The sequence below is a fragment of the Chondrus crispus genome, genomic scaffold, assembly GCF_000350225.1.
Source record: "Chondrus crispus Stackhouse genomic scaffold, scaffold_88, whole genome shotgun sequence".
NCBI classification, from domain to species: Eukaryota; Rhodophyta; class Florideophyceae; order Gigartinales; family Gigartinaceae; genus Chondrus; species Chondrus crispus.
In genome coordinates this window covers 239,705-262,712 of record NW_005178780.1, presented here as the reverse complement: position 1 = coordinate 262,712, position 23,008 = coordinate 239,705, and the positions used below count along the sequence as shown (strand labels likewise).

Genomic DNA, 23,008 nt, shown 5'->3' with positions numbered 1-23,008 from the left:
TCCAGCCCGTCACTTGCGTCTTCGACCGGGGTGGTCGGGGGGGGGGGGGGCGGGCTGGATGGCAGTGATGCGAAACCAGGAGGTTGCAGGCTAATGAGTGGTGTCCGAAGGAGGGGAGGTCGAAGTATATCTGCAAAATTTGTGGGATGCTGCGAGTACAGTGCTGTACAGATATGTGCGCTGCGGTTCCCCTCGCAGTGGTGGTATCTTATTAGCGAGGAGGGGGTGTGGGTAAGGGATACGATATGTGCGCCGAGCGGCATGCCACTCGGCCGGGAGACATTCGGCCGATGTGCGGGGATCGCGGTGCGGCAAACTAGTGGCATGCAGCGCGCGACCTGGGCGGGGGCGTGACCTCGGGGTGGAGCTCGCGGGAGAATTTTTTTGATTTCCTCGAATCAGCGGGGCGCATCTCCCCCAATCCGCCGCCGCCGCCTGCCCGCCTCGCACCCCCCTCACAGCCACCCGCTGCGGCCCGCCTGGACATCTGTCCCTCCCTCGTGGAAAGGCGCCCCCCCTCGAGATTTTCCTGTCAAAGCCCCACCGCTCCGCCCCCCCGCCCAAAAATCCCAACCCACACGTGGGGCGCGCTGCCGCCGCCCCGCCCGGCCCCTGTCTGCCGGCCAATCACCCCCGCGCTTACCGTATCGCCCGATATTTCCCGCGCAGGCCCGCGCGTCCCCGCCGTAAACTTGCGGAAGACCGCCGCCGCGGCGCGTGCACCCGCCACTCCCTCGGTTTTCGCCGCACATCGCCCCGCGTGCGATTGCTCCTGAAATCGGATCTTCACAAAATTTGGCATCTCGCGAGGCGCGCCGCTTCAGCCCGTATCGCCACCCAGCGAGGCGGCCGGGAAGATACTGTACATTTCCTAGGCCCGTTCAAGAGGGTGTCTCCGGGCGGAAACAGCGACATGCATCCATTCCCTCTACGCCCCTGCCCCGACCTCCTGGCACATTCCGTTTAAAGCAAGCCCTGCGTCATGCCAGCGGGCAACTTATTTTTACGCCGCCGACGACCCCCGCCCCCTCCGCATACAGTGCCGATCGGTGCAAAAGAAACGAAACGCGCAGCGGTTAACCGTTGATCTGTGAAACCCGCGCTCGGATCATGCGCCGAAGAACCCTCCCCTCGCCTCCCCGCCGTGAACACGTGGACATGAGTACAACTTGCGCTTACAATCCATGCTGTACACGCGTCGTACTGTCCACGCGTAGCCGATGAAGCGCGGTTGCCTGGATGTTCACCCCTTCCGCCCCACATGTTTGCTGCGACGCTTTCGCAAGCGCTATACTGTAGATACTCGTTTGTCTGCGTTTAAATATCTTCCCTTCTTTTAGCCTCCACGCTTGCACCAGAGTCTCAACTCCACTCCCTGGCCGTGTTGTGGCCTCATCACGTGCATGATCGAGAATCGGAAACAGAGATCGCATCCGAGCTTTTGATTCACACAATCGCTACCACCCCACGCGCCTCAACCGTACCCTCGCCCTTCGATCCTCATCTTCTCTACCGCAGTAGAGCAACTTGGTGCAACCGAAAACTAGAAATAGCCTCGACCCGTTAGGATTTGACAACGTCCTGATGGGCTGCAAGACTGATTGTACAATAACGTTGTCCGTAAAGTAGCGAAAACACGTGTTTTGGCCGTGAGTTTGCTCGGATTTTCTGGTTGCAAAATTTTCAGACAACGAGTTTTGCAGAACTCACAGCATACCGAAAACTCGGGACATGTGAGTTTTCCCCGAGTTTTCATATCCGCCTGATTACTGTACGGCAGTGCCGGATCGACCCGTCTTGAAGGAAAACGAAACGGGGTTTCCGCTCTCTCATCAGCACAAACGAGTCTCATACTGCACGGTTCGTACCGGTTTGCGTCATGGACGCCCCTATCACTTCATCTACCCAGAGTCCATCAACGGATCGAAGCACCACAAGATCTGCCACATATGCCGCTAAAGCAATCGCAGAAGACAGACAAGTAGAAGCTTCTAAAAAGCGGTCCTCTCTAAACGGCCTCCCTCAGCCCGTCAAGAAGACGAAACACATCGCCCTTTCGACTGAGAACTATTCTATCCTTGTGGCGAGCTGCAATATTCGCTTCAGCGAGTATTCGCCCAGGTGCACGTGATTCGTCGGCACAACGATGTACCAGACTTGCGTTTGTTGCGGGCAGGTACCATACCTTGCTGGAGGTCAGTCCGCAAAACTCGTGGTGGGATTTTTCAAGCTCGGGTTTACTTCACGTCCAGCGAGTTTGTGGGCAAATGGAAAAAAACAACGCGTTATTTTACGGACAACGTTAATGTAACTGTTATAAATTTATCTATTGAAATTACAGTAAAAGACAGCTCGGAAAAATAAATTAAATGTAGACAAACCACCCCCAGCCACCTATGCTACCCCCCCACCCTAGGCCGTCGAGACGCTCCTTCGAACACCCTTCCCGGCCTTCCCCTCCGTGCCATCTACTAAGCTCCAGAGCCATGCAGTTGGCAGTGTCGGCGCCAGCAGCGGCCGCTTCACCGCGTCGACGTAAACGTCCACATCGGCCACGCAGATGATCTGCCTCGGGCTCTTGGCTGCCTGTGTCTTAAGCCGCGGCGCCACTGGCTCGCCGTGCCACAACGCCGGCGAGTCGGAACACATGTCCAGCAGCTCGTAATAGAAGTCTCGCTCCAGGCACCGCGGCTTACACCGCAGCCGCCGCCGAATCGTAGGGTCGTCCCCGAGCCCCAAGTCTCTTAAATACTCCATCACGCCCCGGTCCGGCTCGTCCACGGGGTCGTCATGCCGCGACAAGGGCATCGTCTCGCCCTCCTCCTCCTTGTATATGTTCTTCCTGGGCGCGCTCGAATTGAACCAGTTCGACGCCTTCACATCATCCAGCGTCGCTCTTTGCGCGGGGTCTACCGTAAGCATGGCCGTCAACAGCTGTGCGAGCCCCGCAGGGACTTCGGCAGGCATGTAGAAGGCCCCTGAACTGATCTTCGTCGCTAGTCTCTGCAGGTTGTCGTCGTCAAACGGCAGCCCACCCGTCGTCATTGCGTACAGTACCACGCCCAGAGACCAGATGTCCGCTTTCACACCCGAGTAGGAGTCGCCAAGAAGCACCTCGGGGGCGCAGTACTGCGGTGAACCGCATGCTGTTTCCAGAAACGAATCGGGCTTGAGCAGGCTGGCGAGCCCAAAATCGCCCAGCTTGACATGCCCAGATGAAGTCAGTAGCACGTTTTCGGGCTTGAGGTCACGGTGGCAGATACCCCGGTTGTGGCAGAACTCGAGCGCGTACACGAGCTGTTGGAAGAGATCCAAGACCTGTGGTTGAGGGAGGTAGCCGTTTTCAGCGAGAAGATCAAATAGCTCGCCGCCATCGCAGTACTCGAGCACCAAGACAAAAGAGGTATCCGTGTCAAACACATCGACAAGTTGCAAGACTCCCATTTCTTTGCGGGTGCGGAAGGCGGATTGTTGGCGATCGACGGCGCGACAGCTGCCGGTGATGAGCTTCATGACAGCGATTTCACGGCGGACTTTGGTGAAGAGGTTGCGGCGGGTGGTGAGCAGGTCCTTGCGGATAATTTTAAGGGCAACGAGTTGGTTGGTCCGCGGGTGGCGTGCCAGCTTGACTTTGCCTGTAGATCCTGCGCCCAAGGTCTTTATGACTTGGTAGTCGGCAGTGGAAGTAATCGTTTGGGCTACCATGGTTGTTTGTTGGAGGGAAGGGAGTTTAGGAAGATGTAAACCGATGCCGTCTTGAAAGGACAAGAGAAGGTAGCGGAGCATGCGAAAGTGGAGAGCACGGGTTTTATGTGAGACTGGTGGAAGGGCAGTGGTGTTGATATAGGGTTATGCCATGTCGGCCTGGGCGGCATTTCGGGAAGGGAACAACAGGGAGGTGCGCGCAGGAGCGGATGTACGCATGGGATGACGGCAGGGCAAGCAAAAGATAGATGTGGAAATAATCAGAAACCTCGGGCGATTGCTCTCCGCCATGAGGCGACTTGTGTCACGCCCCCGCATTCTGTCTCGTTTACGAGGCCCCGAAGGCGGGACGGTCCGCCTAACGCCGAAATTTGGCGCCCTTCTGGGCCCCATGTGTAGATTTGCACCATTTCGATTTGCGCATGCTGTACCAAGGGTACTGTGTGTGTTGGAGCTGGCGCTTTCCACCATGGGATGCCCCAAATCAGCAGAATTGTGAGAAATTGTTTTTGCTTTCTCCTGTCGCCCCCGCCGACCGCTCCTGACTCGGCAACGCTGGCCACGCGGGCCAATGCGAGCGGTCCGCGACAGAGGTTTCGCACATGGCCAGCAGAGCCCTCTACGCTGCCTGTTCCCCCGTCACAGCTGATTAATCCCAGGGAAGCCACATGGCGAAAAAAGAATAAAAGAACACGGGGTTTAGTGCGCCCAGCGCCCCCATCTTCCTCAGCCTCCCGCCAGACTGGCGGAGGCGGCGACGACAGCGCTAGAGGCTGAGTGATCCGCGACAGTGCCCGGCATGTCCCAGTGCGATGCGAATGTAGCATCATCCGGAGATGATGACGTGATTGTGGAAGCGACGCTCCGAACCTCTGTTTCAACCGACGTGCAAGGGTTTTAGATGCGAAATTCGGGGAGGGCCGTGCATTCGCATTGCATTGCATATGCGGTGAAGGGGATGCACTCGGAGATGCTTATAAAACCAATCACGTTGACGACGTGAACGCGTTCCTTCGCGCTCTGCTGTACTGCACTGCGACTGACCTTGCACAACGTAAGCCTACAAGGTCGGCGCCCAATGCGTGGTAGGGTTGTCATGCTTGGTCATGTATCAATGAGTCCCCAACAACAGGTTTCAATCACGCTCTGTGCCCCTTGGATTTGACCCGTTCCGCCACAGTGCACTATTACAACCTCGTCTGAAATCCTCGCCTGTTCCCTATTCACGGCAGGCCTGCCCTCCCGCAGTGCCTGGTTCTTCCACAACTACTTGCCCAAAGATCCATCATGGTCCGCCAGCTACGCCCGCATGCCCCTGTCACGCGGCCCACTCCTCACGGACCACGCCATCCTCACACTGCGATATGCGTTCCACGTCGCACTGCGATATCTCCCTCGCTATTGGATTAACCGCATGCCAACGAACAATGCGCCGTGTCGATCATACCCAAACGTACCTCCCATTGGGCTTCACGGCCGCCGCCTCCTCTCCTCTGGGCCATTGGTGTCATTCGCCGTGGCCTCTCCAATACGCCTTGGTGAGAAACATTCAACATTTAAGGCTTGCACCGTTGTATTCCGTGACTTCATTGGTCAATTCATTCCGTTATGCATATTTTTGCATCCTCAACAGCCACTCAATTTCAATTCTACTTGCCTTCTCCGTGACACACGCCCCCCACATCAAATCCACCTCGAGCCTGTTGTTTCTCTGCTGCTCGCGTTCCTCACGTACCTCCCGCGTGAGCTTCGAGCTCTCTTCACGCATACCTCGTGATACCTTTCTTCAAACCCCCGACTTCATATCCCCATTCTCCTCTTGCAACTACTCAACTTCACCACTGTACACAAGTACTGAACGTTTTCTAGTATTATAGCTAGTTCCAACCATATCGCCAACCCCCGTTCCGCCACATGCCCATCACTGTCAAGCCAGCCCACTTGTCGTCCAGCCTGTGAAATTACTAACACAACGGCTGCTCATTCAGTGTAAACAATCATCAACTCGACATACATTCCTCAATAAGACTTTCCCTCACAAAAGGCACACTGTCTATATTTATACTTCGCCCAGTCCAAAGTGGCTGTACACTATGTGTGCGCAGTATATCAACACATGTACAATATTGGATTCATCGTTCCCGTCTCTATGCCATCGTTTTCGCACTGAGTCCTTTCCTCCCAACATCACTGTCTTGTTGCTGCTCCCCCAAACAAGTGATTACTATCCAATCTCATTGCTCAATACCTCTTTTTTCACGTGGACATGGAAACCTGCACCGTCCACATCTGACTAAATCCTTTCGCAATTTGCCTGACAGTAAAGTACAATGTACTTCAGGGACATGTGTCAAATATATGGACGGATGGGCGACACTTTACAACTCTTGAGAAACGTTTCCACTCGCTCATGCTTGTTGGTCATGGACAAGCGATGAAAACCTTATCTTCACACTTTTTGCCAAATTATTCGTTTCTCGGGGTCACTTGACCTCCTATGAGTCCATTTTTCGACTTCATTTTCTGGATATATAAGAAAAAGTGTCCTGAACACTAACACAGCATTCCACCCTGAGGCCGAATACATCCTAGAGAATTGTGCATCCTCTCCAATCGTTAGGGGAAAATGCCGGTAATGAAGTTTGTTTTGATAACCCTAACACATGAAATGCGTCGAAATCGGCATTCCCCACTGAGAACTGCCACAAAACATAGCCCAACTTTTCTGCCACCTGCGAGGCAACAAGCATCTGCCACTTGTTTTTTCATCGGCTCTATACTGTAGGTCTCGACAACTCCCAACAGTGCCATGCTTCTCCGCAAGCGCTTGTGGCCGCCGCTGAAAGCTACTGGCAATCTGTTTTCCGATGCACATCTATGTACACGTAGAAGCAAAATTATGTATACATCAGAGTATAGGAGGCGATCCTGAAGAAAAGCCTCCAAGACCTGCCCGATCTCGACGGTGATTCCAGGCTATATCGTCATTGGACAAGTGCTTATTGTCTCTCTTTTGATATATATACCCTAGGCATGATACTTTTTGCGTTTGGTTTTCTGGTCACATGTCTGACTATGAACTGTTTTGAGGAACCATTGTTAGGGCAAGTGTCTATCAGACCGTTAGTCCCCATATGGGGACAAAAGTTATTTTATTTTTTCTCGACAACGCAACGTGCGATTTCGCTTTTGTTTTTTTGCAACCAGAAGGCCATCACTACAGGTAAAGCACTTGATTGTCGATTCTAGTGAAAACCAACTCGTTGACCCACATAATGGTGTTCAAAATAAAAAGTTGGCTTAACGTATCCGTTTTCCTTTAAGCTTATTTTATACCAGTGGCATAGAAACCTTCCAACATTCCGTAAACTGTTTTCTATTCGGTTTTAACTTCAAAAAAGTGAAACGAGTCAACCTACAGCTTACCAAAAGAAGAATAGAAATCGTGGACATCAAAGTTGAATAAGAAATTGCAGATTTTTATGTAATGATAACGCTTGGTCGGATAGACACTCTAGAGTAGACAAAAAAAAAGTAGCCTCCACGCATTGTAAAGCTGCCGTTTGTGGAGGACGAGCAACAAAGCGGACCATGCTTCCCCATTGCGCTTGTTTATCGCGATAATTCCAATACACGACGAGCACTGGATGTACATTCACACGAAGCTACAACTCGGCATCAGCAGCTTAACGGCGATTCTACTCCAAATAGTTGTCTCGATATTCGTTTGCTCCAAGGTTAAAAAGTGGATTAGTCAGGCAATCTCTCCTTTACTTGCTGGAGGCGCTATGTAATATCTATTCCCAAGTGATCCTTCATGTTTATTTCTCAATTGTATATCCCTTCCCGTTTTCCGAAGTTCTCACTGGCCAACGTTCCTTTCCTCGGAGCAGGTCGAGAGATACTATTGTCCACTTCCGCCCGCGTGTAACCCTAAAACGGCAGGCGGTCAATGAGGAGCTGTGAGAGAACCTACAAAATATGCGCTCTGGTACCGCGGCGTGACCCGCACTCCGCCAGAGGACCATAGAAACTCTTAAAAGAATGAATTTCAGTCACGCAGTGCTTTTGGGATTCCGATCAGGTTGTGTACGAGTTCCCACTTCGATCAAAGGTTTTATCTCAGAGTGAGGCACCTACTCCCAAACCTCTGGAAGTAGAACGCCAGCCCGACGGCTGCGTGCAGTAGTAAAATTACAGCTTTTCTCGGAGCAGCAGTAGACGAGCGACTGCTTCATTTCTTGTCGATGTCGAAGTCACAGGCCACCTGAAGGCAAAAATAGCGAAGTACAATACAGATTTACGGCCGGAGGTTGAAGAACAATCGCATTTTCCTGTCGTGCCTTGTGGCTCAACGGGTAAGGAGAGGCGCAAATAGTGTCTGTACAAAACTCTCCGTTCTAAAAGAGTTGCAACTAATTTTTGCAACGGCAAGCTCCATGTTACTGTAGTTGGTGCCGTTCGACGGGTAATTCCCCACGCAGGAAAGCGATTTGCCTCGTATGAGGTCAGGCATGCCATAGCTGGCGCGGCCAGCTTCTTTTGCAAAAATACATTCCTTAAATCGAAACTTTACAAAGTCAGTTTGGACGCCATTTCTTTAACGTACATGCCCTTGGCAATAACATCTTGCTAAACATTGAGATGGCAGTTGTCAATACCAAGAAGACTAAGAATCTAATGAAGTTCCAATATCTAGTTGACATTTTAAACAGGCGTTTTGGTTTCAAAGATATCCCCACATACCGGTTTGAGGTTGGTCAAAAAGGCTTCTTTTTTAAGCATTCTAAAATGGCTGGAAAAGACCTGCAGATCTCACCAAACGCCATCCTTCCGCAACGCAGATGTCATTGCAGTGGCGAGAGTAGTATCTTTTTCCTTCTTGTTGAGCAAGCACAAGTCGAGAAAAAATAAGTTGAAAAGTAGTCTTATATGAGGTCCCTCACTGCCAGCTGGGGATTGGGGAAGGCACAGGATTCACACCTTCACGCGGTCTATCCCAGGCGGATGTCCGCCTTGGCTAAGAAAATTGTTTGGGGTTGATCGCACCTACAGTATTTCCGTACGAATCTCATTGTAAAAATAGAAACGTTCTTTGAGTGCCGACAACGTAAACTACAGTAATGATCTCATCGCGTCAAACAACAACGAGAGCGTGTTCTTGTGAGTGGAATATTGATGAGCGTGTCCCAATAATGCCAAATCTGGTAGGACCACTTTCTGATTAGTGCTTCGAATTTTCTCTGGCACAAAAACGCACACGTCTACACACGCCACAGAAAGTTCGTCTTCTGGGCGTCAAGCCTAGAATTCACGTTTTCGGCATTGTAACCTCTCTGGTTAATGCCAAAACAGCCTCCAAGAACAGGTATGCACTATTTCTCAACAAACCTGAATCTCAACTTTCGCTCGAACCAGTACCACGCATTTCACAACAAGCTCATGACATTTCTTGCTACAACTGCCGGATAAGAACCTGGGCTCAAGCAAAGAAGCAGGTATGTGGGTCGAGGCGTCGCGTTTTCAAGACTAGCTAACGACAAAGACCTACTGCGGCAGACTAGGATGAAATTCGTATTTGGGTGGGTTTTGCTGCTTCTGCAAAGACCAACAAGCACTTATTTCAGACGTCAGTGTACATCTTTTCGTCATATGTCATCGGCACATTGAAGGGTTGACAGCAAAACAAGGACAAGAACCTCAAGAGCTGCTACAGTCGGCAACGGAAATCACCAAGCTTCTCCGCAAGCTGATAATTACGTGTGAAGGGGTTGGTGGACCCCACGCATGGCTTCGCAACTGCTTCAAGAGATAGAGTTTGTGGAACTTCACTGTCAGACTTTATGTGTACCCGTGGACAGGGCATTAGTACCTTTATCTGCAAAAGTACGCGTCGAAACCATGGTAGCAGTGCTACACTCGGTTCGCAGTCAAGCTCCACAGAACCTTCACGATGTCCCCAAAACTATGTCCCCAAAACTAAATAGGAATATTCGCAATGTCCACCTAGATGAGTGACAAGTGCATGCAACTCTGGCCATGTGAGCTGGAGCTGGATTGAACTGGTGCGGACTTTTATCAAACAGATATTTACCCCACCGCTCTTGCGTAGGCACAGAGAGCGAGTTCAAGGATGACCACATTCGAAGTGAGATGGAAAAAGCCCTAAGAAGAGTGGAACATCACTTGCTTCGAACTGCCTGGCTAGAAGGTGGTACTACCTCTCTGTGGATATGGGTATGACGTAGGATAAAGCGTACTGATAAGAGAGTGTACTCTTTTTCGTCACAAAAGTGCAGAAGCGCGAGATGTGTCATCTAAGGAGAAGCATGGAATAGAGCGGAATGCGTAGAGCGGAATGCGTAGATGAACGACAACTACATTCTGGCTCTCGCAAGACATGTCTTCGACAAGGCAAGGTAGTGAAGGTATACTCATTCCCTGACCGGGGAAATAGGGTTATTCTGCGTTTGCGGCTCTCCGCTTTGCGCGTATCACTATTGCTAGCAGCCGTTCAAGGGCACTTTGTAAACGGAACATAGGTAAAGGTCGCTGAACTGCGGACAGATGGTATGAACTCCGTGCAGCTGATATAGGAGTACCTAACAAACATATTTACTTTTAAATGAGAACATCACCGCGGCATCGTGGAATGACTGCGGCAACTCGCTGTCTAGAGAAGAGTACTGCGCAATATCTGTGTCCGGCTAGGGAGCGAGCTTGCCGTGAACAGCAGCGAGTCCTTCTATGTCGGCACGACATGCGCTCAACATAATATGCAATGGAGAGTCAATAAGAGCTACGACTGTCGATGCGCAGTCAAACTCGAGAATGAGATACCCCGTTCTCTAGTTCCAGTCCTGGGGACGTAGTTGCGAGGGAGAAAAAAAAAGACATGAAAGCTGCGGTTAGGATGATTCTTGCTACACAAACGACACCATGGTTTGCATGCTTTCTTTTGGTCGCCAACATACCGAAATGTCTGGTCCGCTCTTCCCGAGCGGTGCATTATTCTCATAGACTTTTGGTTTGGGCTTCGGCCTGCACGCCGGACACCACACGCAACAGCATGGAAGAAAATAGTTAGCTACGTTTCACAGATCTAAAATGAAGTTGTAAACGTCAAAATCATAAAAAGTGAAGTATAACACAACGCACTGTGTCCGTTGAGTGCCCCTAACCGCGCCCAGTCTCGCGCGTTCCTCGGCCGCAACAAGGGCTTGTCGACGGCGCTCGTCCTCTGTGGGCGTCATAACCTGTGGTACGGGGGGGCCGCCCGCGACCGTCTTCCTGTTGTTGACTTCGAGGTCATCTCCGCCGCAGCATAAGTTACCCATGATACTCAGCATACGGTGGGCGTGCGCGACAACGGCGGAGCGGAGGCGATTGGGCGTGATATCTCGGGTGTCGCTATGATTTTCCGCGACAGATGCGAGCCGCAGGCGTTCGGGGCGGCGGATGGGCCACACGCAGAGGGGCAGTGGGGCAAAAGTGATATGGGAATGCAAACGGTGGGGAAGACTGGTGATGGACCAGAGGTTGCTGTTCCAAAGTGTTATGCTGTTGCTGCCGACAAGGCAGTGCAGGGGCAAAGTCTCTCACTGTAATCATAACTTACAGAAGGGGTGGCACGCCAATGAACAAGAGCCACATGTTAAGGAGCTATGGACGAGCAGCTCGTCCTCAAAATCACAGCAAAAAACAGCAAAATCACAGCGTCAATATCATACGTGGTAGGCAAAATACTGTACACTGTTCCACGTGTTTGGTACAATACTTCGCACGTGACCGACCCTACACCTCACGAGCGAAACAACCCAGCGCAACATGTGTCAAGACAGGCAAAGGCAAACCCCACCAACTCTGGCGCAGTGTCATGGGACTGGTTTATCCAGAAAAAGCATTCTCACGTGCCATTCCAGATTATCGTCCACTTCGCACCTCTTTAAACCGACGCCGTGCGTGCTTAACAGATTGTTCTCCTCCTTCCACTTCGCAGCACCATAATACATCTGAAGGAAAAACCTATTATGTCTTTTTCCCCTTTTGATTCGTTCCAGCATTTATCCATTCTCTAGCCACAAGTGCATTTGCTTCACTCCTTCAACTTCACTCCTTCAACTTCACTCTTTCAACTTCACTCCTTCAACACCTCTCTTTCTCTTAATCATAGACTCGAAGGGGAAAGCTGTGGTAGGCCATGCAGAATATTACCTCGTGTGCTTCAATCGTTTATCCTCACCTCCACGGCGCATGCTTATGAAGTTTGCGGCAGCAAGTACCCCCTCCAGCTTTATATATGCTTTCCTTATGCTTTAACCACAAGGCTTAGCCCAACCACGAAACAATCCCCACCCCTATCCATTTCTTTCCACTGCCATGCCGGACTATTACTTCGTCCAGTATGGACCAGACATGTCGGGTTCTCAGCAGGCGACCTCTTACTTTTTGATCAGTTGAGTGATACGACTAGTCGCGTCTTCTGCGCCGGTTGCTCTCAAAAGCTCATACTACCTACAAGTCTGCAGACTTCGAAAATAAACCTAGGTAGAGTTGAAAGAGTTTTCTCTTCTCTCCGGTGGCTCTCTCACAAGATGAGGACAGGACTTCACTTTAGTGATGGAATTTCCTTCTCGAACGATAGGTGACTCTATTTTCTAGGTGACTTGCCTTTTCGAGGTGGCGGTTGTGAGATATTGCTTGAAGCGGCATGAGATGTGCTTCTACTTACAAATCCGTTACAGGCACATGCAGTTGTAAAGTGTCATGCAGAGTGAAAGAAAACCGCCACCTATATGCCAACCTGAATACAAATCTTTCTTTACCATGCACAACGTGTAACATCCCGGATATACAGATTTAACAAAGCAAAACGTTTTTGAAGTTGACGATTTCCACTGCTGATCTCCACAGAGTAAAGAGGAGGTTTAAGATGGGCTGGGCGAGTGCAGTTCGACCTGAAGGGGCGTGATTGAACGATTTTTGTGTAACCGGTTCGAATGGCAAAGAAAGCGGTGCGGGTCCTGCCGTTGAGAGCCGTGTACTATGCTTTGGAGTCGTTGACCTTTGGGCTGTCCATCAAGACTAGAACCGTTCGATAGTTGCGTCTTTATCGAACCTTTTGGAATGGACTATTTTGGTCCACAATTTACTGAACCCTGAAAATACAATTTATTTTTGGGTTCAATTAATTGTGTTCTATCCACAAGAGGTCATCTACTCGAGAAGTTGGCACCTCACATCATAATTCACCTACTGTAGCTGTGTCGTATATACAAGCGTATGGCGCACCTGTCCCGTCAATAGTGAGCACAAGGGAACAATTATGACCAGACTGTAAGCTTGTCCCGCAGTCGAGCAGGAGGTCCCGATCACTCATTTAGGAGTCAGACAGTAGGCCCATTTCCGAACAATCTCCAAGTGCATAATTGATCTACTGCGAATTGGGGGACAGCTTGTGGAAACAGTGTTTGGGCTCAATTTAGAATTGTTGGACTCTCAGAGTTGAGCTGAAGATAGGTTGAGGACTAAGGCTCTATGTTTTCGGTCTTGTGAGGCGAGAAGAGAAAGATCGTTCCGCACTTTCAAGCCGTAGCGTTCAGCCACAGTGTGTATGACTGAATTAAATTAGGATTGATGAAAGGCCGCATCTCCGAGGTTGACGCTCAAGGTAATTCTACTGTATATCTACATAGTATGATACGTGTGGTAGGGGAGATTCAGTAAGCTCACTTTTGGAGCAATGCAAAAATTTGTTGGATCATTGCTGGGTTATTTGTTTGCAAATGAAGACGACAAGGACAAACTTCAGGTGTGAAATTAGTGAGAGGATTTGCAACGATCGACGGGGACCTGAGAATGGGAAACGGCACCTTTCAATAACGATGGTGTTCTCTGCATTCGCCATGCAAAGCGCCTCCTCGGAAAGGTGTCCGACATATCAGATGGCCAATCAGTATCGAGATGCGGATGTATGCAAAATGTCCTTTTCAGAGGCGAAGCGTCATGAGGCTGTGATTCTAGAGCTCCGGATGGAAATGTTTGGCGAAGAGGGCTCTTCGGGGTTTAAAGTCGGGGAGTTCACTAGATGTCGTTCCACGGCGAAACGACACTTGCGAGAGCTCGGAATAAGCATGCTTGCATTTTAGTGGGCCAAATTGCCGATGGCGGTTCGGTAGGGCGGCGCACTGGTGTAGCGCATCAGAGGGCAAAACCTTTCATATACGTCCCCTGTCGCGTGTTGGCGGCTCTTCCGCGCGGTATGCGGCTACCGCGGTGTGTGCTCATTGGTCACATCTCGCCAAGTCTGACCTCGCCACTCCCCCTGAACCAATGCTCGAACGCGATGCACATTTCCGTCTAGCTCTTCACTCCACACATTGCTAGGAACATGTCTCAGGTCATTTTTATTGTCGAAATTAATTCCTATTGACTCTCATATTGCGGATCGCGCCCTTCTTCAGCGCCGTGAGGGCCTGCTCCACAAGAGTGGTCGGGCAGGCGGTTGTGGTTGCGGTAGAGGATGCGCTCCAAAAAAAGCCTTATTCTTGTATTCAAATCTCCCGACATCTACTTCCCGCTACCGCATTCATCGCACCCGCGTGTAGTCTTATAGCCCACCCTCGCCCTCTTTTCATGACGGACTCCTCGTTCTCAACTTCATTTATTCATCGCCCCGTCTCCGAGTTCATGAGTCTTTCCGCTCCCACTCTCTTTCATCCATCTCAACTCGTTGGGTCTGCAGTAATTGTCATTTTGTCGTACAACTCATCAATCTTCAACAAACCTCTCTCAACATGAATACTATTTTCGCTCACGCCCATACTGAGAATCAACAGAGACTCTTCGAGGCCTTGCGCCGCATCTCTGAGGAGAGCGACGAGCACGGAGGCTCTAAAGCCTTCCCTCACCACATGCTTGATAACTCAGCACTTTATTCCGAAGAGTTTTTTCTCTCAGACTCCGGTTTCGTGTCTCCAATCAGCAAGGACGACAATTCCGACATCACTGGAATGGCTCTTGATTTCCAAGATACGCCTGACACTTCGCTCACATTCGACCCGCTATGTGCTGCCTCCTACGATGAACGTCTTCAAGTGGACCGAAATGGAACAAAAGTCGGCGAAGATGCCACGGCGACCGCCATCCTTCCAATGTCCTTGCTCTCCGACCTATCTGGTTCCATTGGCATGTATGCCTCTTCTCCAATCCCTTGCCCTCAGGACGCTCCCGCCAATGCTGCCGTTTTCGCTGCTGCTATGACTGCCGCTATGATAATGGAACGCACTGATGCTTCTGGTAAGCGTCCAAGGTCCATGTCCCCGGAGACGGCTGATGAAGACTACCTCGGTGACAATGACACAGACGAAAACAACATGGAGGAGACATACGACATCATTACAGAATCTAGCTCAGACAATTCAGAGACTACATTTCACGTGTCCGCCGATTCAAGTGTCGTAGGGGGCAGTCCACGAAGTGTCTTACCCACGAGAAAGACGCCACACGAGGTACCATCACCCCTTGCAAGGAATGGGAGATACAATCAACAGACTTCCCGCCCTACCACTGGAAGGATGTCCTTAACTGGAACGTTTCAGAGAAACAGCTCGCGGGCTCCTGTACGTCGTGGCGGCTCCTCACCAAGAGTTCCTGATGTGCAAGAAATGAAGGCATGCTCTTCCGGTAACGTCGATTCTTCGCCAAGCGCCATCCTATCCCGCAAGCGCAGGGCTGAAGCTATGGAACGTTTCCGACGCAAGAAGGCTGTGAGGTGTTATGGAAGGCGTGTGCGCTACCAGATTAGGAAGAGAATTGCTACAACAAGACCCCGAGTCAACGGCAGGTTTGCCAGGCGAGCTGACGCTGAATCCAAGGCAGCATCTACAGCTGCACGACAGTGAATCAAAGGGGATACAGCAACCACTCTTTACATGACTACAACTCGTCAACGAGGGATAAAAACCGATGTCAGACGATCTGAGGTGTCATCGAACAGTTTTTTAATCAATTCCAAACCCCTCCAAATAGAGAAGATCCACGCTTGTTCTTACTTGTTTGCCGATGTCAGGCGTACGCAATTAGTTGCATGATAAATAAAGCTTCTCGGGTGTCACTTGGTCTTTCTCGTTCGTCGTTTCGGAGGTGGCCGGACAGATGGCCTGGGTCTCGGAGCTGCTTTTTGAGCATGCCTTGGAATTTCAATCAAATCATCGTCGTCATCAATGACAACTGCTCCGGAAGGCGCCTGACATGCGCTTGGGGTTACATTTCTATCGGACAGAGCGGGAGCACTGTTACTAGCTAATCTGCCGGACGTGGGAGGAAAAGGGCCACCACTGGATCCTCCGCGAAAGTATGGCGACGTGTAAGTCACACCCGAGGTAGCAGCAGTAGGGGTCTCCGAAGGTACGTTTTCATCATGATCGCCGACATGGAGGCGTGGTCTCTTGGTCGAAGCCACAGACTTTGCCGCAGTGGCTGTCCTGGAACGCTTGGGATTGGCCGAATTTTGGCCACTTGCCCGAGACTGCAAGACGATCCTTGTTTGCCGTGATCGCAACTTTTGTAAGGGACTGGGGTCCCAATTTCGCAACAGTTGCGATTGCACGCCACCATAGGCATTGATGTCGCAGGCCACCTGTAAGACTTGGAGGGAGCACAACTCTTCAATTACTCGATACACGTCGTTATCTTTGAGGAGCCCCTTTCCGGCACCAAAGGACGGATGTGAAAGGTGGTCACTGCTCTTCATTCTTGACTTTCGGCCCATGTAAAACTCTACAATGTATGCTGCGGACTGCCCAGAACTTCTTCTGCCGGTGCTCTGACATACGCCAACGACGTTTGCAATAGCTAGTCCATGGTCAGTCATGTCGACATTGCTGAAAACCCCCCCGGTATTCTTGCAGTTATCGCATTTCGGGTCGCAATTCGATGAACTGAACTTTTCATCGAAATGAGACAACAGGAGAGTCCTCCGACACGTGATGTCGTCCAAGCAATAAGCGGTTATCTTTGCGAGTCCCTGTGTGTTCCTTAGTACCTGGCCCTCGTTCGTGGGGTTTCCAGATGGGCCGTTTCGATTCCTGAAGGATCCGCCCCGTCGCCCTCTGCCGCCCCGACCGCGTCCACGACTGTAGGGATTCCCGCCTGGAGCGTCCTGAAGAATCATGTTAAGTACTTTCATTCGGTCACCTATGGAGAAGTATAAAACGCACCGGCTCAACAAGCCATCCCTTCCCGCTCGACCACTTTCTTGGTAGTATCCTTCGATATTCTTTGGGATAGTATGATGGTACACAAACCTGACGTTTGCTTTGTCAATTCCCATACCAAAAGCAAGAGTACTACAAATGATGTGGACGCTACCGTTCGACCATTCCATCTGATTGGCTCTCCTAAGCTCATCACTCAGGCCAGCATGGTACGGTAATGCTCGCAAATGATGCTTCCTGGCCAAATTCTCAGCAACAGTGACACAATCTCTTTGGCTGAAACAGTAAATAATTCCAGCCTCCCCTTGATGAATGGTCTTGATCTCCATCGCTATTTCGTCAACCACATTCTTTTTCTTTCTCCGAACTTCATAAGCCAAATTCGTTCTATTAAAACTTTGCTTGAACATTACACAATCACGACTTATGCGAAGTTGGACCTTGATATCCTCGCGTACTTCTGGAGTTGCAGTAGCCGTTAATGCCATGATAGGAACGTCTGGGAACCTCTCCTTAAAAATTGCTAGTTCTTTGTAGTCGGGCCGAAAATCGTGACCCCATTGCGATACACAGTGTGCCTCATCAATGACGAAGCGCTGAAGCATCTTTCTCTTTGAGAGGGAAGCCAAAAGGTCAAAAAATGCCGGGCTTCGAGTGATTTTTTCCGGTGTTACGTATATAAGCTTGCTCATTGGTTTTGAATTGTAGAGGTCTTTCATGAGTTCGTTCTTCGTTCTTTGGGGTGTTCCAGAAGTCAAGGCCCCACAAGGAATCTGCTTTGACCATAAGTGATCTACTTGGTCCTGAATCAAGGACACTAGTGGAGAAATGACAACTGTCACCCCTTCCTGGAGCAAAGATGGGAGCTGATAGCACAACGACTTACCGCCCCCTGTCGGCATGAGAATAAAGACATTCTTCCCAGATAAAGCCGCATTCATGGCTTCCCGCTGATTCTGACGAAAACCTGCATTTCCAAATATATTTCGATTCTCCATAGCTAGCTGCAACGACCATGGGAAAGTTCTACAAGAATTGTCCTGCCATCGCTCCGCCGTGCCTTCATTTTCGCCGTCAGCCCCGCTTTGCGATCCTCGTAGTTGGTGAAGTGTGCCCCTTTCTGGCGCTTTTGTGGGAGTAAAAACCATAGGATGCTCCTCGAGATCATCCGTGGTGGGATTCAAGTTAGCTGCATTCAAGTTGGCTGCTTCCTCAGGCTCCACACTTCCACGTGCGTAAACAGGAACGAGGGCTTCAATGGATACAGGCACGTTATCTTGACGTCCATTGCTTTGAGCTGCACCGGGAGCTCGTGTCTGACCTAAGGCTGAAGGCAGACCACTACATGGCAAGTCAAGCGGAATTGGTGCTGCACCGCCTTGCGCCAGCAGGTTTCCAGAATTCAGTCTTGGTTGCGGTGAGTAATAATTGTTCGTAATATTAATATTGCTGCCGTTCGGGGGTTGCACGAAAGGTTGTGCTGAAGGAGAGACTGGAGGAAACAGATGGGTTTCGACCGGGAAAGTGCCCCTAGCATCAGTGTCCTCATACTGCAGCCCAGGAACCGGTTGCCCGGGCAGGCCTGATACCCCTGGTGTTACTGGGGAAGGATACTTTGGTGTCGAAACACATGAAGCTTTCGACGGCGGTGTGCTACACTGGCCTCCGCTCTCCAGTGACTTTAGCTTTGATTCTAACTCAGTGAGGAGCGCCCGCTGATTCTGGCGTCTTCTTGTATATATAGCAATGGTGTTGGCATCGATATCCATTGCAAGAACGTTGGAGATGTCATATAAACTGTCGTTCACGGCAATTATGCGGCGGGTGAGTTTTGCTTTCTCATTCTCGAATGCCTTGATGTTACTTGACATAGTCTGCGCCGTGACCGTCGAAAGTAGAGTCCTGGGCACAGTGCTGGTAGCTGAAGACAGCACTTGTTGAGGTCCAGGTCGCCGGGGAGGTTTCCCGCGGCTACTTATTATAGAGTCAACGTCTAGTGCAGCAAAGAGTTGATCATCGCTATCCGTGTTAACACTTCGCTCAGGTGGCCGAGTGCTTGGGAGTGTGGTTTGACCCGCTCGAGGCGCTGCGTTTGAAACGAAAGAGGTCGCAAATGGAAGAGACGTAGGCGTAGCAGGGTATTGAGGCTCGCGCGCGATTTCGATGGAAGGGCTCTCGTCATGAATCTTGTGTGATTGAGTATGTAGTCGGGTAAATTCTTCAATGTCGTCAACGTCTGGACCAGGCTGGGAAGATGCCAAGTCGATTAGTTCGAGCTCGCAATCTCTGGGAGGAACGCGAGGTGCAATTGATGTTGATCTCGGAGAGTGTGAATGATGAGGTGCGCCCTGCAACTGTCCAGGCACCTTTGTTTCGCGGGGATGTACTTCTGCATGAAAGAGCTGCCTTCTTGGTGTTTCAGGGCGCGGTACAGCTGGCCTTATTTCTCGTCTCTTTGGAGCAAAGTCAATAGATTCAGCAGTCGGCCTCATTGGATTTGGCGGCATAGGGCTTGCTACTGGGGTCTGCCAATTTGTAACCCGCAGAGAAGGCACAGAGCCCTGTTGTAGGACTCCATTTGATCCCTGTACTGCGTTGTGAATGGCACGCGTGGCACCTCTTCCATTTGGGTTTCTTGGCAACTGAGGCAGAGGGCTACCATGGACTGGGCGCGCCCTCGTTAACGTCTGAGGGCATGGGGGAACTGAAAATCTCCTCGGAGCGATTCCGGGAGGGAGCTTGGACGTACCTCGGCTGAGCATTGGCGGCGATGGCATTGCCAAGGTGCCGGAATTTGGCTGATCAAAGAACTGCCGCACCAAGTGCAGGGATGTCCTGACTCTTTGGGCATTCTGAGCCCTGGCATGGCCGGGCATGTATTAGCCGACTGGACAGTGATGTTAGGAACAACCAGAGATGGGCGTCACATCGGCAACAAACGGACAAAGTGAATGCTGAAGTCTGGTCTGGAGCTGAGGATGTGGGCAAGTTTTCACTTTGCACTTTGAATGTCTTTCGCCACCACCTTATGGCAAGAATTGTCGCGGGGAGAAATACATCGCTGACCTCAATTTGAAGCGAAACTGTGAGAGGCACGGCATGCTTGGTGGTTCTGTCCGGATTGTTGGTTATTCGGGTTTTTAGGATGTCCTGTATTTCGATTTGCGCGCGAATTTCAAAATATGATCTGCATGTTCATGCAATGCAAGCCCCGTGACATGTGAATTACTGTACTGTGATCTGATGTAAATACAATCTCAGCTATGTTTGATACACAGACTCTTTACAGGTGGACACGTTTCTACTTGATCATCGATCAACTCGCGCTAAAAACAACTGCGGATCAACGGGCGAGCGCGGGAACTGCCTGCCGTAGAGCCTGCTCACATACGCCGCCGGGGTAAAATCCAGTTCCGTTTGACGTATCAAGCCCACTAACACTACCAAACGTCATTGCGTTTCCGAAGCGCTCTTGGTTCCGCCGCGATTCAAATTCATTGCAAGAGGCTGAATCGCTATCATGTCGCTGGCATTTGACGAGTATGGCAGGCCCTTCATCATCATCCAAGAACAGGAGAAGAAACATCGGTTGAAAGGGATCGATGCTTTAAAAGCTAATATTGCGGCGGCGAGATCCATCGCCAGAACCTTGCGGACATCACTGGGCCCAAAAGGAATGGATAAGATGCTGCAGTCTCCAGATGGCGACATCACTGTGACCAATGATGGTGCAACGATTTTGCAAGAGATGGATGTCGAGAACCAAATCGCGAAACTCATGGTCGAACTCTCCAAATCTCAAGATGACGAAATCGGTGATGGAACCACTGGCGTTGTCGTTCTCGCGGGTGCACTCCTCGAGCAAGCGGAGAAGTTGCTCGACAAGGGAATCCATCCGACTCGAATTGCAGAGGGATTTGAACGCGCTGCAGATCTTGTTGTTCCCCTTCTGCGAAAGCTCTCTACACCGCTTGACTACAGCAGCGCGAATGGGTACGAGGAATTAGTCAAGACGGCCATGACCTCGCTCAATTCGAAAATTGTGAATCGGATGAAGAGACCCCTCGCTGAGATATGCGTCAAAGCTGTTCTTTCCGTTGCAGACCTTGACCGAAAAGATGTGAACCTGGACCATATCAAACTGGATGGCAAGGTGGGAGGGAAAATGGAAGAAACCGCCCTGGTTAATGGAATAGTGATTGACAAAGACTTTAGCCATCCGCAAATGCCTCGTGTTGTCGAAGATGCCAAAGTTTGTGTTCTCACATGTCCCTTTGAGCCGCCGAAACCGAAAACGAAGCACAAGCTTGACATAAACACAGTCGATCAGTATAAGGAAATGCAAGAATTGGAGCGAAAATATTTCACTGATATGGTCAAAGCAGTGAAGGACTCTGGCGCCAACCTCGTCGTCTGTCAATGGGGTTTTGACGATGAAGCGAACCATCTGCTCTACAAGCATGAACTACCGTCGATCCGGTGGGTCGGCGGTTCTGAAATTGAGCTCATCGCCATGGCCACGGGAGCGCGTATTGTGCCACGCTTTGAAGAGATTAGCAAAGATAAGCTTGGCTCGGCGAAATCCGTGCGGGAGTTGTCCTTCGGTACTACAAGAGATCACGTCATTGTCTTGGAAGATTGTGCATTTTCCAAGTCGGTAACTATTTTTGTGCGTGGCGGGAACAAGATGATTATTGAAGAAGCGAAGAGAAGTATCCACGATGCGTTGTGCGTCGTGCGGAACCTCATCCGCGATAATCGGATTGTTTATGGTGGAGGCTCTATTGAAATTGCGTGCTCCAACTTGGCCTCAGAGACTGCCGACCAAATTCCTGGTGTAGAGCAGTACGCAGTCCGAAGTTTTTCGGCTGCGCTTGACAACGTCGTCATGGCTCTTGCGGAAAACTCGGGCCTGTCCCCTATTGAAACACTTGCTAACGTGAAGTCAAGACAGATCAAGGAAAATAACCAGTATCTTGGCATTGACTGCATGGAGACAGGCACGAATGACATGCGTGAACAGAATGTGTACGAGGCTCTCGCTTCGAAGATTCAGCAATTCCAACACGCGACACAAATGGTTAAGATGATACTAAAGATAGATGATACCATTGCGCCTGCTGAATATGAATAAACTAAATTCTGGGCGCGTCTGTGAAGTTTTAAAACATTACCGCTGAACTTAAACTCCGTGGCCCTGATTCCGTAATCCAAGCTTATCGCGGCCCCTGTTTACAGCCGTATAACATCAAGTCCTCGGTCGACAAGTTGGGTCGCTTCATTCTCACTTGTGGAGGAAGGAAATGAACTGAACTAGATGGCCTCGGTTTTGATGTAGATCTTGCATGTCGAGCTTCCACGAAGGCTTCCCCTGCAGCTTGAGCAAAAGCAGGTGGTGGCGGATGCGGACTCGAGCTTATTTCTTCTCGCGTTCTCTTTGACGATGGCGGGAGACCTGCTGAGGCGATTAGTAACTGCGTTGATGAGATAATTGCACCCTTCAAAACGGAGTCTCGCTCTGGTAGCTGTAACTTCGAAGAGGCATGGTTTTGGTTAGGCGACGATGTGCGAGGCCTTTTCTTTGGACAGTATTCGTTCATTTTCGCCTGTCTTGGTGTTTCAGCATTCTGTACGTGGTCCACACTTTCTGAGCCATCGCTTTCTTCTGATGAATCGGAAGAATCGTACTGGTCAGCAAGCCCGGCCAAACTCATTGGTAGAAAATTTGTATCGTGGAACCCGGGGGCCCTGCTGTTGTCCTTAGCAGAAGCAGTCGGCGTCCTGAAACAAACGAAGGCTAGCGGGAACACAAACCAAAGCAGTGGGGACCCAGACGAATGAATAAGAACGCGACGGTTTCCCCAGATAGAACCGTACAGTAGTGCCAGATTACACCAGTTGCCGTGACGTCGCTCTGCACGCATGTAAATTGTGTTTCAAAAGCACCAAAGATCAAAAACCCCATCAAATAAAATAGCATACAAGGGGGTACCCCCCGTTTTTGAACAGACCTCCTCAAAATTGAACAAAGCGATAATTCCAAATTTTAACAATAAATATAACATTTCATTGCTGTTAAGCCTCAT

The 23,008-nt window shown here is 50.4% G+C and overlaps 6 protein-coding genes; 2 read left to right on the top strand and 4 right to left on the bottom strand.

Annotated features, from left to right (window-relative positions):
• Positions 1 to 2,412: 2,412 nt before the first annotated feature.
• On the bottom strand, positions 2,413 to 3,705 carry CHC_T00008944001 (Serine/threonine protein kinase). Its single transcript, XM_005711587.1, has one exon. The coding sequence runs from the start codon at positions 3,703 to 3,705 to the stop codon at positions 2,413 to 2,415; it is 1,293 nt and encodes a 430-aa protein (XP_005711644.1).
• Positions 3,706 to 3,849: 144 nt separating this feature from the next.
• On the bottom strand, positions 3,850 to 4,098 carry CHC_T00007864001 (hypothetical protein). The gene has a single exon (XM_005711586.1). The coding sequence runs from the start codon at positions 4,096 to 4,098 to the stop codon at positions 3,850 to 3,852; it is 249 nt and encodes an 82-aa protein (XP_005711643.1).
• A 6,179-nt stretch (positions 4,099 to 10,277) lies between these two features.
• CHC_T00007863001 (hypothetical protein) lies at positions 10,278 to 11,165 on the bottom strand. XM_005711585.1 is given in 5 exon segments: positions 10,278 to 10,553; positions 10,554 to 10,565; positions 10,680 to 10,746; positions 10,864 to 11,054; positions 11,055 to 11,165. 3 exon segments carry the CDS (start codon positions 11,052 to 11,054, stop codon positions 10,554 to 10,556), a joined length of 270 nt encoding a protein of 89 aa, XP_005711642.1. The 5' UTR covers positions 11,055 to 11,165; the 3' UTR covers positions 10,278 to 10,553.
• Positions 11,166 to 14,501: 3,336 nt separating this feature from the next.
• CHC_T00007862001 (hypothetical protein) lies at positions 14,502 to 15,608 on the top strand. Its single transcript, XM_005711584.1, has one exon. The coding sequence runs from the start codon at positions 14,502 to 14,504 to the stop codon at positions 15,606 to 15,608; it is 1,107 nt and encodes a 368-aa protein (XP_005711641.1).
• Positions 15,609 to 15,817: 209 nt separating this feature from the next.
• CHC_T00007861001 (hypothetical protein) lies at positions 15,818 to 18,691 on the bottom strand. The gene has a single exon (XM_005711583.1). It carries the CDS (start codon positions 18,689 to 18,691, stop codon positions 15,818 to 15,820), a length of 2,874 nt encoding a protein of 957 aa, XP_005711640.1.
• Positions 18,692 to 20,442: 1,751 nt separating this feature from the next.
• On the top strand, positions 20,443 to 22,131 carry CHC_T00007860001 (hypothetical protein). XM_005711582.1 is given in 2 exon segments: positions 20,443 to 22,056; positions 22,057 to 22,131. The coding sequence occupies 1 exon segment, from the start codon at positions 20,443 to 20,445 to the stop codon at positions 22,054 to 22,056; it is 1,614 nt and encodes a 537-aa protein (XP_005711639.1). The 3' UTR covers positions 22,057 to 22,131.
• Positions 22,132 to 23,008: the final 877 nt, after the last annotated feature.

What these genes read in the sequence shown, in the direction of transcription:
- CHC_T00007861001 (XM_005711583.1), bottom strand. Translation starts at nt 18,691, where the DNA reads ATGGATATCGATGCCAACACCATTGCTATATATACAAGAAGACGCCAG.
- CHC_T00008944001 (XM_005711587.1), bottom strand. Translation starts at nt 3,705, where the DNA reads ATGGTAGCCCAAACGATTACTTCCACTGCCGACTACCAAGTCATAAAG.
- CHC_T00007860001 (XM_005711582.1), top strand. Translation starts at nt 20,443, where the DNA reads ATGTCGCTGGCATTTGACGAGTATGGCAGGCCCTTCATCATCATCCAA.
- CHC_T00007864001 (XM_005711586.1), bottom strand. Translation starts at nt 4,098, where the DNA reads ATGGGGCCCAGAAGGGCGCCAAATTTCGGCGTTAGGCGGACCGTCCCG.
- CHC_T00007863001 (XM_005711585.1), bottom strand. Translation starts at nt 11,054, where the DNA reads ATGCTGAGTATCATGGGTAACTTATGCTGCGGCGGAGATGACCTCGAA. An exon ending in AGGGGCACTCAACGGACACA is followed by an intron (nt 10,747 to 10,863) that starts GTGCGTTGTGTT and finishes TCCGGCGTGCAG; the next exon opens with GCCGAAGCCCAAACCAAAAG.
- CHC_T00007862001 (XM_005711584.1), top strand. Translation starts at nt 14,502, where the DNA reads ATGAATACTATTTTCGCTCACGCCCATACTGAGAATCAACAGAGACTC.